Source organism: Papio anubis, chromosome 16 (genome assembly GCF_008728515.1).
Source record: "Papio anubis isolate 15944 chromosome 16, Panubis1.0, whole genome shotgun sequence".
NCBI lineage: Eukaryota > Metazoa > Chordata > Mammalia > Primates > Cercopithecidae > Papio > Papio anubis.
In genome coordinates, this window is record NC_044991.1 from 64,271,055 (window position 1) to 64,284,906 (window position 13,852).

The 13,852-nt window shown below is 47.5% G+C and overlaps 1 protein-coding gene across 8 annotated transcripts in view; it reads right to left on the minus strand.

Moving 5' to 3' along the window:
* RBL1 (RB transcriptional corepressor like 1) overlaps window positions 1-7,817 on the minus strand; it is an 87,645-nt gene extending 79,828 nt beyond the window's left edge. For 3 of the 8 annotated variants that reach the window (XM_021921067.2, XM_021921068.2, XM_017944833.3), the window contains exon 1: window positions 6,662-7,816. In XM_021921067.2, the coding sequence (XP_021776759.1) occupies window positions 6,662-6,940 (279 nt within the window). In that variant the 5' untranslated portion in view covers window positions 6,941-7,816. Of the gene's footprint in view, window positions 1-6,647 lie in introns of all 8 variants that reach the window. The other 5 variants (XM_021921073.1, XM_021921074.1, XM_021921070.2 and 2 more) reach the window with 4 other exon arrangements.
* Between the last annotated feature and the right edge of the window lie 6,035 nt (window positions 7,818-13,852).

Genomic DNA, 13,852 nt, shown 5'->3' on the forward strand with positions numbered 1-13,852 from the left:
CACACACAAAAAAAAGGATTATAATACTGTATGTTCTAACTGTTCTATATATATATATATATATTTTTTTTTTTTTTGGAGACGGAGTCTCGCTCTGTCGCCCAGGCTGGTGGGCAGTGGCCGGATCTCAGCTCACTGCAAGCTCCGCCTCCCAGGTTCACGCCATTCTCCTGCCTCAGCCTCCCAAGTAGCTGGGACTACAGGCGCCCGCCACCTCGCCCGGCTAGTTTTTTTATATTTTTTAGTAGAGACGGGGTTTCACCGTGTTAGCCAGGATGGTCTTGATCTCCTGACCTCGTGATCTGCCCGTCTCGGCCTCCCAAAGTGCTGGGATTACAGGCTTGAGCCACCGCACCAGGCTGTTCTATATATTTAAAAAATTATAATTTACTGTACCCCTTTTATGTTTAGATACATACATACTTACCATTATAGTTGCCTACAGTATTCAGTACAGAAACATGACGAACAAATTTGCAGCCCAAGAGCAACAGGCTACATTATTCAGCCTAGGTGTGTAGTAGACTATACTATCTAGGTTCGCATAAGTATACTCTGTGAAGTTCACACAACAAAATCACCTAATGTTGCATTTCTTAGACCATGTCCCTGTCATTAAGTGAAGCATGTCTGAATTATCAGAAGAGTTCTCCTAAAATTTGTCAGCATGACTTCCTTGATTTTAAGAAACGGACTCGATGATCCTGAAGTTTCTTTCTACCATTTTTGCTTTATGTTTCTCTTTAACTAGTCTGGCAGGGAAAGGCAAGAACAGAATAAAAAGTTGTCAAGGGAGTCACACATAAAAAAATTAATACTAGGCTGGGCGTGGTGGCTCACACCTGTAATCCCAGCACTTTGGGAGGCCAAGGTGGGCAGATCACGAGGTCAGGAGATCGAGACCATCCTGGCTAACACGGTGAAACCCCGTCTCTGCTAAAAATACAAAAAATGAGCTGGGCATGGTGGTGGGTGCCTGTAGTCCAGCTACTCGGAAGGCTGAGGCAGGAGAATGGCAGGAGAAACCCGGGAGGCAGAGCTTGCAGTGAGCCGAGATCGCGCCACTGCACTCCAGCCTAAGCGACAAAGCGAGACTCCATCTCAAAAAAAAAAAAAAAATTAATACTAATCTCGTGCAACATAAAGGAGACTGTCATTTTTATGAGGTAAAAATTTGGGGAATTATTTACTCCAAAACATGTCATCTTTAAAATACAGTCATATGCATTGCTTAATGACAGGGATATATTCTGAGAAATGCAACATTAGGCAATTTTGTTGTGCAAACATAGCATAGCCTACTAAACCTAGGCTATATGGTATGCTTATTGTTTCTAGGCTACAAATCTGTGGAAAATGTTACTATACTGAATACTGTTGGCAAATGTAACACAATAGTAATTACTTGTGTATCTAAACACAGAAAACATATAGTAAAAATAAAGTATGTGTGGTTCATCACTGACCGAAATGTTCTGCGGTACACGACCGTAGTAAGCATGGCTCTCCATATTTGTAGATATCTCAATTTACAATGCCACAAAAAGGTGACATTTGGGAATTCAACAATTTTCTATATTAGACTTCAGACATCTCCAAGCTACAGTCAGTTCATGACTTCATTGCTGAAATACAATAGGTGAAGTTTAAGGATTAAGAATTACGGATAGGCTGGTGCGGTGCCTCACGCCTGTAATCCTAGCACTTTGGGAGGCCGAGGCAGGTGGATCACCTGAGGTCAGGAGTTCGAGAGCATCCTGGCCAACATGGCGAAACCCCGTCTCTACTAAAAATTACAAAAATTAGCCAGGCATGGTGGTGCATGCCTGTAATCCCAGCTTCTTGGGAGGCTGAGGAAGGAGAATCACTTGAACCTGGGAGGTGGGGGTTGCAGTGAGCTGAGATTGCACCTCCAGCCTGCGCGACGGGAGCGAGATTCCATCTCAAAAATAAATAAATAAATAAATTACAGATAAAGACCAGGCACAGTGGCTCATGCTAGTAATCCCAGCACTTTGGAAGGCTGAGACAGATAATTGCTTGAGCTCAGAATTTCAAGATCAGCCTAGGAAACATAGTGAGACCCGCATCTGTACAAAAGAGGAAAAAATTAGCCGGGCATGTGGCACATGCCTGTAGTTACAGCTACTTGGGGAACTGAGATGGGAGGATCATTTGAGCCCAGAATGTTAAGGCTGCAGTGAGCTGTAACTGACCCATTGGACTCCCGCAAGGGTGAAAGAACGAGACCCTATCTCAAAAAAAAAAAAAAAAAAAAAAAGAATTACAGATGTAAATCTCATAGCACAACACAATAGTGTTCTTGTACACTGTTCCACAGACTCTCTTTAAGACCAAACCCTAGAAGGATAAAAAGATTGATTAAAAGATTTCTTACAATAATCTGAAAGGGGTCGGTAGAAATGGGTGGCCATCAATAAACCCAATGTTCCTACCCTGAAGGAATGAGAAGTTTTATTTTCTCAAAGCACTAAATGAGGCAGGTAAGCTTAAGGGTGAGTATTTTTATAAGCTTTGATTAATGAATTGCTTGGGAATAGGGTCTGGTCATGGTGGCCTACGCATATAGTCCTAGCACTTTGGGAAGCTGACGTGGGTGGACTGCTTGAGTTCAGGGGTTCGAGACTAGCTTGGGTAACACGGCAAAACCCCATCTCTACAAAATACAAAAAAATTAGCAGGACGTGGTGGTATGCGCCTGTAGTCCCAGCTACTCTGGAGGCTGAGATGGGAGAAGTGCTTGAGACACTTTTTTCTCTCAAAAAAGAAAAAGAGAAAGAGTTGTTTGGGAATAGCATCTAAGTACTATAGAGCCTTTGGATACAGGCTACTAAATGAAAATTCTAGCAAGATGGTGAAAATATAACTCCTAAAATTATTGTTTCGATTTTTTTTTTTTAGGCGTTAAAGAATACGCTGATTTTTCTTTTACTTTTTAAAACAGGGTCTCATTATGTTGCCCCAGGCTGCAGTGCAGTGGTGCTATCAGGGCCACTGCAGCCTTGACTTCCCAGGAATCAGGGCCATTGCGGCCTCAACCTCCCAGGCTCAAACAATCCCCCCCCTTAGCCTCTGGAGTAGTTGGGACTAAAGGCACATGCCACCACACCCAGCTAATTTTTGTAGAGATGGGAGCCCAAGCTGGTCTCAAACTCCTGGGCTCAAGTGATCCGCCTGCCTCAGCCTCCCAAAACGTTGGGATAACAGGTGTGAGCCACCATGCCCAGTCGATTTTATTTTTTGTAGCGACAGGGTCTCACTATGTTGTCGAGGCTGGTCTTAAACTCCTGGGCTCAAGAGATCCTCCTGCCTCAGCCTCCCAAAGTGCTGGGATTATAGGCGTGAGCCACTGTGCCTGGCCTGATTTTCTTTCCTTAAAAAAGTCAACTATTTTATTCCATGAGAATAAAATAGAATACAATTATATTTGATAAAATCCTATTTCATAAAAATTCTATGAATTCTGTATCAGAAACCGGTTTTTTTTGCATTTCTAAGGCCTACTTACCAGGCCTTAGAAATGCAAAAAAAGGCTTCTGATCTCACAGAACTTCACATCTGGAGCTAAGAAGAGGAACAGATACTATTATTTATAATTGGTGAGATATAGAAGCTATAAGAAGAATTGAAAAAGTGTTGTAGGAGAATATAGTGCAGTGAATAACTGATTTTGACTAGAGTTTAGAGAAGGCCTCACAAAAGGAGACAAAATTTGTAAATCACTAAAAATGTAAGCAGGAGTTTGTCAGGTAGACTAGAGAGGGGTACGGATTGGAGAAAGACTTCTTAGGAAGCATCTGAGATATATGAAAATGACTAATCCAAATGTCTTTAACAAAAATTGATTTTAAAAAAAGGGGAAAATAAAACACTGGATAGAATAAACACAAAATTTCAGGTCATATATTTGTGCTTTCTAAAGCAAGCATTGGGCTGGGCACAGTGGCTCATGCCTGTAATCCCAATGCTCTGGGAGGCTGCGGCACAAGAATCACTTGAGGCCAGTTCAAGACCAGCTTGGGCAACATAGTCAGATACTATCTCCATAAAAAATTGAAAAATTAGCTGAGCACGGTGGCGTATGCCTGTAGTCCCAGCTACTGGGGAGGCTGAAGCAGGAAGATCACTTGAGCCTAGGAGTTTGAGTTTACAGTGAGCTACAATTGCACCACTGCATTCCAGGCCTGGTCAAAAGAGCAAGACTCTGTTTCTTTTCTTTCTTTCTTTTTTTTTTTTGTGATGGAGTTTTACTCTTGTTGTGCAGGGTGGAGTGCAATGGCGCAATCTCGTCTCACTGCAACCTCTACCTCCCGGGTTCAAGTGATTCTCCTGCCTCAGCCTCCCCAGTAGCTGGAATTACAGGCGCATGTCACCATGCCCAGCTAATTTTACATTTTTAGTAGAGATGGGGTTTCACCATGCTGGCCAGGCTGGTCTTGGACCTAAGAAGATCTGCCCACTTCCGCCTCCCAAAGTGCTGCGATTACAGACGTGAGCCACCGTGTGCCCAGCCAAGACCCTGTTTCTAAGGAAGAAAAAAAAGAAAGAAAGAAAAAAAAAACAATAAATAAATAAAGCAAACATTGAAGTTGTCCTATTCAACTCTGCCTAACTAGAGATTTAGCTCTCAACCTTTCCTGGTGTTGGGGGTGATGGGAAAGATTCCAGGCAGAGGGAACGGCATGGATATACCACAAAACTGGGAACAAGCTTGTCATATTCAAGAATCTGAAACAGGTGCACGCCTTGACCGTAGTTTGACACAGTAAATACTTATTCAATGACAGATGGTGTGACCTTGGGCAAGAGAGATCAAATGTGACCTAGGATGTCAGAAATGCTTTTTCAGGCTTTCAAAAATCAATCTGTTTTCAATTGAGAGGCCATTCATTCTAATCTTTTTTTTTTTCTTTCTTTTTTTTTTTTTTTTGAGACAGAGTCTCACTCTGTGGCCCAGGCTGGAGTGCAGTCGCGCCATCTCGGCTCACTGCAAGCCCCGCCTCCCGGGTTCAGGCCATTCTCCTGTCTCAGCCTCCTGAGTAGCTGGGACTACAGGTGCCCGCCACCATGCCCGGCTAATTCTTTGTATTTTCAGTAGAGATGGGGTTTCACTGTGTTAGCCAGGATGGTCTCAATCTCCTGACCTCGTGATCTGCCCGCCTTGGCCTCCCAAAGAGCTGGGATTACAAGCATGAGCCACCGTCTCCGGCTAATCTCCCTTACTTTCTTATTCTTCCCACAGCTTTCCAGTCATGCCACCCACGGATGTGGACCATTGTCCTTTACCCAGTCTATCCAGTCTGGAAGACTTTTTCAGGTACTTTTCCTTCATATATAGGCACACAGTCAATATACATCCAACTCTATGCCTTTGAACCCAGCAATTATTTCACTGGGTGGTGAGTCAGTGGTGCACCCTGGGAGTTGGTCCAGCGCCCTTGGCACATGAAAGCCTTTGAACATGGGGCCAGTGGAGTGCTACATGAAATACACTCCATCAGGCTTATGCTCATCTTGCTCTTTTTAGATAGAGTCTTGCTCTGTCGCCCAGGCTGGAGTGCAGTGGTGTGATCTCTGCTCACTGCAGCTTATGCCTCCTGGGTTCAAGCAATTCTCCTGCCTCAGCCTTCCAAGTAGCTGGGATTACAGGCAGGCGCCAACACACCCAGCTAATTTTTGTAGTTTTTAGTAGAGACGGGGTTTCGCCATGTTGCCCAGGTTGGTCTCAAACTCCTGGCCTCAAATGATCCACCCGCCTTGGCCTCCCAAAGTGCTGGGATTACAGGCGTGAGCCACCACGCCCAGCCTGGGTTTCTGTATTAGAATAACCCTGGGCAAGACAACCTTCTGAGCCTTGCCATTATCACCTGGAAAGCAGGTCTAATACTCATTGCCATGCCATGTTCACAGGGCTGTTGTGAAGATAAAATGCAAGAATGATGGGGAAAAAAATCGAGTAATTATAACTGACATTTGTTTTATTCAGAGCTAGACGCTGATGCAAAGCATCAGGACGATGCTCTGACAGAGGAGGAAACGTAGGGCTGAGATCAGCTTCGTATGCACACTGGCTTTGATCAAACCGCTGCACAGCAACCAGCAGCTCCACCCTGATGAAGCAGAGGGTGGAGGTTAAACGGCTCAGACCCTGGGTCTGGCTCCATCTCTAACCGTGTGACCTTGGGCCTGTAGCTTAACCTGTCTGGGGTTCCGCTTCCTCTTGCGTGGAACGGGGATCACAGAAGGGGTTCAGACGGAACTGAGAGGGTCCATTTAAAGCTCTGGCCAGTGGTGTCTTGGTAGGCAGTTCATTTTCACTTTACCATTATATTTGTTCTTACCGATTTAAGGGCACCACCATGACGTTTGTGGCGCTTAGCCGGGTAAAGTGTGGTCAGGAAGACCGGGGTTTGAGTGGCGCAGGGCCTAGGCCGCTCCTTTCCTGGGCTTCAGTTTCCCGCCTCAAAATGATGGGCGGATTGGTTGAGCAACACCCACCCTTCCCGCCCCTCGGCGCCTGGCTGCGCGGCGACCCTCCTAGATGGGGAAACTCCCACCACCCCATAGGCCGGGGAAGGGGCGGGGCAGGGGTGGGGCCTGGCGAGGGTAGGGTCCGGCCGCCCTACCTGCTGCCGCTCACCTCTAGGCTGTAGTTGCCTCGGATGGCAGTAAAGTCGTCCAGGGCTTCGGCCGCGCTCCCCTCGTCCAGGTTCAGCTCCTGGCACAGGGCCTGTAGCGCCTCCCCGGCTGCGGCGACCACCGCCACCCCCTCAGCGTGGGACTCGTCCTCGAACATCCCTTCAGGCCCCGCGGGCGGCGCGCCACGGCCCCCGACTTCTTTCTCCCTCCCAGGCGCGCTACCCACAACCACCTGCGCCAAAGCGCGCGAAAACTTGCAGTTGCGGGGGTGCTTCGTCATCCACCGTCTGCCTCCGCTTTTCTCCTCAAAAAAAAGTCCGTTTTTCCTCCGGAGCTCCTAGCCGTCCCTCCCCGGAAATGTGATAAGAATACGGACCTCAGATTCTGAAATACCTGGCCTTAGCCCTTGGCTGGTCGCGGGGGGCCGAGCCGGCGGGACAAAAAAAAGAGCGGAGGGATCCTCAGCCTGCGCGCAGAGCCTGCTGGGAGGTGTAGTCCATCTCCTGGGAGATGAAGCCCGCGGCCTCCCCCTGTCTTCCTGGTTAGGCTCTTGGGTTTTTGGGCAGGCCTGGGCTGCCTACTGCGAGGTGGCCTCGTGCAGCGTAGTGAGATGCCTCCTCTATCCACGGGCCCTGGGTTTGTCACTGTCCCGGGGCGCCAAACATAATCTGACTGAGCTGTACCCCTTGAGTTAGGAGATGGAGGCTGGAAGAGAAAAAAAATAGCCCCTGGACGAAGAGGGGCCTCCTGGGACTCTCCCCAAAGTCCCAGTGCCCAGTGAGCGGTTCGCTAAATGACGGAGGGGAAGGACTGGTGAGGGATATTAGAAGATGGATCCTCATCTTATGTTAGTCGCTAAAAGAGGCGGGCAGAGAAGACTGCAGTAATGAGGCAGGAGAATAGGGTCTGGAGGCAGGGAACCTATGGCTGTTTCACGTGACTTCCTAGAACTAAATTGAAAGGAAAACCCCAACTTTCCACGCCTAAGTAACAAAAGAACCAGAGGTTATTCCCTTGGACCTTTCATGCATGGCAGATGGGAAATTGACCGTCTGCAAGAAACCACACTGAGCGCCTTCCAGTCTTCATTTGCAACTTTTCTTCACTCCAGCCTCTGAATGGTTGTGAGAGGTGACAATGTGCTAGCAGCCCTCACTCTCAGCGCCTCCTCGGCCTCGGCGTCCACTCTGGCGGCGCCTGAGGAGCCCTTCAGCCCGCCATGGCACCGTGGGAGCCCCTCTCTGGGCTGGCTGAGGCCGGAGCCGCTTCCCTCTGCTTGCGGGGAGGTGTGGAGGGAGAGGTGCGGGTGGGAACCGGGGCTGCGCCCGGGGCTCGCGGGCCAGTGTAAGTTCCGGCGGGCGCGGGCTGGGGATCGGCGGGCCCCGCACACGGAGCGGCCAGCCGGCGCCGCCGGCCCAGGGCAGTGAGGGGCTTATCACCCGGGCCAGCAGCTGCGGAGGTTGCGCTGGGTCCCCCAGCAGTGCCGGCACGCCCGCGCCGCACTCAAATTCTCGTTGGGCCTTAGCTGTCTCCCCGCGGGGCAGGGCTAGGGACCTACAGCCCGCCATGTTTGAGCTCCACCCCCTGCGGTGGGCTCCTGCGTGGCCTGAGCCTCCCTGACGGGAGCCGCCCTCTGCTCCGTGAGGCCCGGTCCCATCGATCGCCCAAGGACTGAGGAGTGCAGGCGCGGCTCCGGACTGGCGGGCAGTTCCCCCTGCAGCCCCGGTGCAGGATCCACTAGGTGAAGCCAGCTAGGATCCTGAGCAGGATGGGGACTTGGAGAACTTTTATGGCTAGAGGATCGTAAATACACCAATCAGCACTCTGTGTCTACCTCAAGGTTTGTAAATACACCAATTGATAATCTGTATCTAGCTAACTCAGTGTCTAGCTAACCTAGTGGGGACTTGGAGAACTTTTCCATCTAGCACTCTGTGTCTAGCTCAAGGATTGTTAATCAGCACTCTGTCAAAACGGACCAATCAATTCTCTGTAAAATAGACCAATCAGCTCTCTGTAAAATGGACCAATCAGCAGGATGTGGGTGGGGTCAGATAAGGGAATAAAAGCAGGCTGCCCGAACCAGTAGTGGCAACCGGTTTGGGGTCCCTTTCCATGGTGTGGAAGCTTTGTTGTTTCGCTCTTTGCAATAAATCTTGCTGCTGCTCAGTCTTTGGGTCCACGCTGCCTTTATTGCAAAGGTCTGCAACTTCACTCCTGAAGCCAACCAGACCACGAACCCACTGGGAAGAACAAACAACTCCAGACGCGCTGCCTTTAAGAGCTGTAACACTCACCAGGGAAGCAGCTTCACTACTGACAGTGAGACGACAAACCCACCAGAAGGAAGAAGCTCCAGACACATCTGAACGTCTGAAGAAAGAAACTCCGGACACACCATCTTTAAGAACTGTAACACCGCGAGGGTCCCCGGCTCCATTCTTGAAGTCAGTGAGACCAAGAACCCACCCATTCTGGACACAGTTGCTGTCCACAACCAATCAGACTGATGGCGGGAGAGTCTCCCTTTGCATAATAGTATAATTTTGTAACTTCACCCTGGCCTCTGATTGGTTGCTTTCTGCAACCACTCAGACTGATTGTGGGCTACCACTTCAGTTACACTGAGTAAGCATAAAGTGACCAATGGGAAACTTCTAGGGGGTATTTGGACCCAAGAAGATTCTGTATCTGGGCCCTTGAGCTGCTGTGTGGGTCTGCTTCCCCACTATGGAGTGTACTTTTGTTTTCAAGAAATCCCTGTCTTCGTTCTTTTGTTGTTTCATTGTTTATTTGCTTTGCCTGTAATCCCAGTACTTTGAGAGGCCGAGGCAGGTGGATCACTTCAGGCCAGGAGTTCGAGACCAGCCAGGACAACAAGGCAAAACCCCGTCACTACTAAAAATACAAAAATTAGCTGGGCGTGTGGGTACACCTGTGTAATCCCAGCAACCTGGGCAACTGAAACATGAGAATTGAGAATTGCTTGAACCGGGGAGGCAGAGGCTGTAGTAAGCCAAGATTGCACCACTGTACTCCAGTCTGGGTTACAGAGACTCTGTCTCAAAAACAACCAACCAACCAGCTGAGGACACATCTGTCAAACCCAGCCTCACCTACTTGCATTTAAAACCCGAAATCAATATGCTCTTCCTTATACTGATTTTATTTTTTCTGATTATCCCAGGGCATGCCCATGTAACCCAAAATTGAGCTTTTCTGAATAGAAAATGAAGTATGGCAGGCCGGGCGTGGCGGCTCACGCCTGTAATCCCAGCACTTTGGGAGGCTGAGGCAGGCGGGTCACCAGGTCAGGAGATCGAGATCATCCTGGCCAATATGGTGAAACACCGTCTCTACTAAAAATAAAAAAATTAGCTGGGCATGGTGGCGGGCGCTTGTAATCCCAGCTACTTGGCAGGCTGAGGTAGAAGAATAGCTGGAACCCGGGAGGCGGAGGTTGCAGTGAGCCAAGATCGTGCCACTACACTCCAGCCTGGTGACAGAGAAAGAAAAAGAAAATGAAGTATGGGTAGTGAAATAGATTTACTCTGCCCTTCATTTTTGATTCAGATACATATGAAGGTTGTTTCTATTTTGATCCCATTGTGTGATAGCCTCTATGATTAGCCTCCCTGTTGTGGTTTAATATTTCAGAGTTCTCCCAAAGCATGTGGTTGGAGCCTGATTATGACCTTTAAGGATTCCAAGATGAAAAAGGTTATAGTGTGCACCTTTCCAAATGTACTTCAAAATATATGCAATTCTAAATCACAAAGTAAGTGTAAGAAAGTACAAGAAAGGTCTAATTAATTTTCCCAAGATGTCTCTTTCATTTTGAAATTCTTATTTTTTTTTCCTTTTTTGTCTTCCAGCTTTGCTATGCCCTAAGCAGAAAATCAGTCTGCACTTGCCCCTCTCAGGACAAACTGCTTGTCTAACTTTCTTGTTTTTTTTTTTTTTTAAAGCAGTTGATAGTTGTGGGGGAGGGGCAAGACCCGACATCACTTTTTTTTTTTTTTTTTTGGAGACAGTCTCACTCTGTCACCCAGGCTGGAGTGCAGTGGCAAAATCTCAGCTCACTGCAACTTCTGCCTCCTGAGTTCAAGCAATTCTCCTTCCTCAGCCCCCCGAGTAACTGGGACTACAGGTGCACGCCACCACACCCGGCTTTTTTTTTTTTTTTAATTCATTTTTAGTAGAGATGGGGTTTCACCATGATGGCCAGGCTGGTCTTGAACTCCTGACCCCAGGAGATCCATCCACCTCGGCCTCCCAAAATGCTGGGATTATAGGCATGAGTTACCATGCCTGGCTGGACCTCACCTTTTTTTTTTGAGACGGAGTCTCACTCTGTCGCCCAGGTTGGAGTGCAGTGGCATGATCTCCGCTCACTGCAAGCTCCGCATCCTGGGTTCACGCCATTCTCCTGCCTCAGCCTCCCGAGTGGCTGGGACTACAGGCGCCCGCCACCACGCCCGGCTAATTTTTTTTTGTATTTTTAGTAGAGACGGGGTTTCACCGTGTTAGCCAGGATGGTCTTGATCTCCTGACCTTGTGATCTGCCCACCTTGGCCTCCCAAAGTGCTGGGATTACAGGCGTAAGCCACAGTGCCCGGCCGACCTCACCATTCTTATTTTCTTTTTCCTCAGAGGCAAAACTAAAGTGGTGATCTTTAAGCTGGGTCTGCACTGTGGAAGTAGTGCATTACAAAGATTAATAAAGCCTCTCCACCCACAAAACGGGGAAAGGATTTGCATACAATCTTAGAAAAGCAAATGTAAATGGCTTTTAGATGTGAAAAGATGCCCAACTTTTTTTCTTTCTTCCTTTCCTTTCCTTTCTTTCCTTTCTCTGTTTCTTTCTTTCCTTCCTTCCTCCCTTCCTCCTTCCCTCCCTTCCTTCCTTACTTCTTCCCTTCCTTCCTTTTATTTATTTATTTATTTATTTATTGAGATGGAGTCTCACTCTGGTCACCCAGGCTGGAGTGCGATGGTGCAATATCGGCTCATTGCAACTTCCACCTCCTGGTTTCAAGCAATTCTCCTGCCTCAGCCTCCTGAGCAGCTGGGACTACAGGCATGCGCCACCATGCCAGGGTAAATTTTGTAGCTTTTAGTAGAGATGGAGTTTCACCATGTTGGCCAGGATGGTCTCAATCTCTTGACCTTGTGATCTGCCCGCCTCGGCCTCCCAAAGTGCTGGGGTTACAGGCGTGAGCCACTGCGCCCGGCCCCAACCTTTCTAATAGGAAAAATATATATATACAAGTTTAAGCCAGTGTAAAACCATATTTTAAATCTATTCAATTGTCAAAAATCCAAAAGTTTGAAAATGTTCCAGCGACTCCCCATTTCTTTCAGGGTTAAGCCAAGCTCCTTGTCCTGGCCTACAAGGCACTGAGGGTCTGGTGGTCCCCTGTCTAACTCTGCCTTCATTTGCTACTCTCCCCTTTCTCACCCTACCCTAGTCATATTTGTGATTCCTTATGGCTACCTTTTTTTCCTTTAATTTGGAAAAATGCAAACTCAATTTTTATTTAGTCATAACCACAATGTTTAAAAAAAGTAAAGCATTTCATCCAAATCACTAACTAAAAGATAATAGCTAAGAATACTTGAACCAGATATCAAAGAATTGGGGGAAATGGGGGCCAGGCATGGTGGCTCATGCCTGTAATCCCAGCATTTTGGGAGGCTGAGGTGGACAGATCACTTGAGGCCAGGAGTTCGAGCCCAGCCTGGCCAAAATGGCAAAACCCTGTCTCTACTAAAAATACAAAAATTAGTTGGGCATGATGATGCTCGCCTGTAGTCCCAGCTACTCAGGAGGCTGAGGCAGGAGGAGAATCACTTGAACCGGGAAGGCAGAGGTTGCAGTAAGCTGAGATTACACCACTGCACTCCAGCCTGGGCAACAGAGCGACACTCCGTCTCGGAAAAAAAAAAAAAATTTTTTTAATGCAATTAACCATTAGATATTTCCATTCTTCACCTGCCAGTTGTTCCATTTCCTTTCCTTTTTCCCATATCACCTCCAAAATGTCCCTCCATTGCCCTAGATAGCTCAGCTCTGGCTCTCTCTGTATATTCTTCAACCAAACAAGAGCCTGAGAATCAGATTGATGGTGACTATTTCTAATTAGTTCAGTGTGCCTCTTGGGGGTCTCCCACAATTCCATATGCAACTTATAAAAGTGGTCGCCCAGCACAAACTAATCTCTTTTCCCAGAAAATTTCTGCTTGTAAGAAATTTTTCTCCATTTATGCTTAAAGCAGACAGTAGGTACTCAACAAATAATAGTTCCTATCCTAGAGCCATTTGAGGATCTGACATCGGTTATAGGAGAGGGAATCATGAAAATGGAAAAAAGGGGAGAAGGAGTGGAAAACTTGGATATATTGGGATATATTTACCATTACACCAATTCAGAGATTTTTTTTCTTGTTTGGAGGTTTTTTCCTTTTTTTTTTTTTTTTTTTAGACGGAGTCTTGTACTGTCACCTGGGCTGGAGTGCAGTGGCATGATCTTGGCTGACTGCAACCTCTGCCTCCTGGGTTAAAGTGATTCTTCTGCCTCAGCCTCCTGAGTAGGTGAGACTACAGGCACATGACACCATGCCCGAGTATTTGCATTTTTAGTAGAGACAGCGTTTCGCTATGTTGGCCAGGTTGGTCTCAAACTCCTGACCTCATGATCTGCCTGCCTCGGGCTTCCAAAGTGCTGGGATTACAGGCATGAGCCACTGCACCTGGCCACTTGGAGTTTTTAAGGGAAAGGAAAAGGAAGAAGACAGGGCCATAAAGGATTTCACAAAAATACATCATTAAATATGAAACTATTAGAATGGATTGCTGGCCAGGCATGGTAGCTCACATCTGTAATCCCAGCACTTAGGAGGCCAAGGTGAGCAGATTACTTAAACTCAGGAATTTGAGACTATCCTGGGCAACACGGCAAAACCCCATCTCTACCAAAAATACAAAAAATTAGCTGGGCATGGTGGCACACACCTGTAGTCCCAGCTATTTGGGAAGCTCAGTGGGTTGAGCCCAGGAGGCTGAGGTTGCAGTGAGTCATCATCATGCCACTGCACTCCAGCCTGGGTAAATGAGTGAGACCCTGTCTCAAAAAAAAAAAAAAAAAAAGTTATTTTATTCTTAATATTGTTGGCAATTAAGCAGACATAC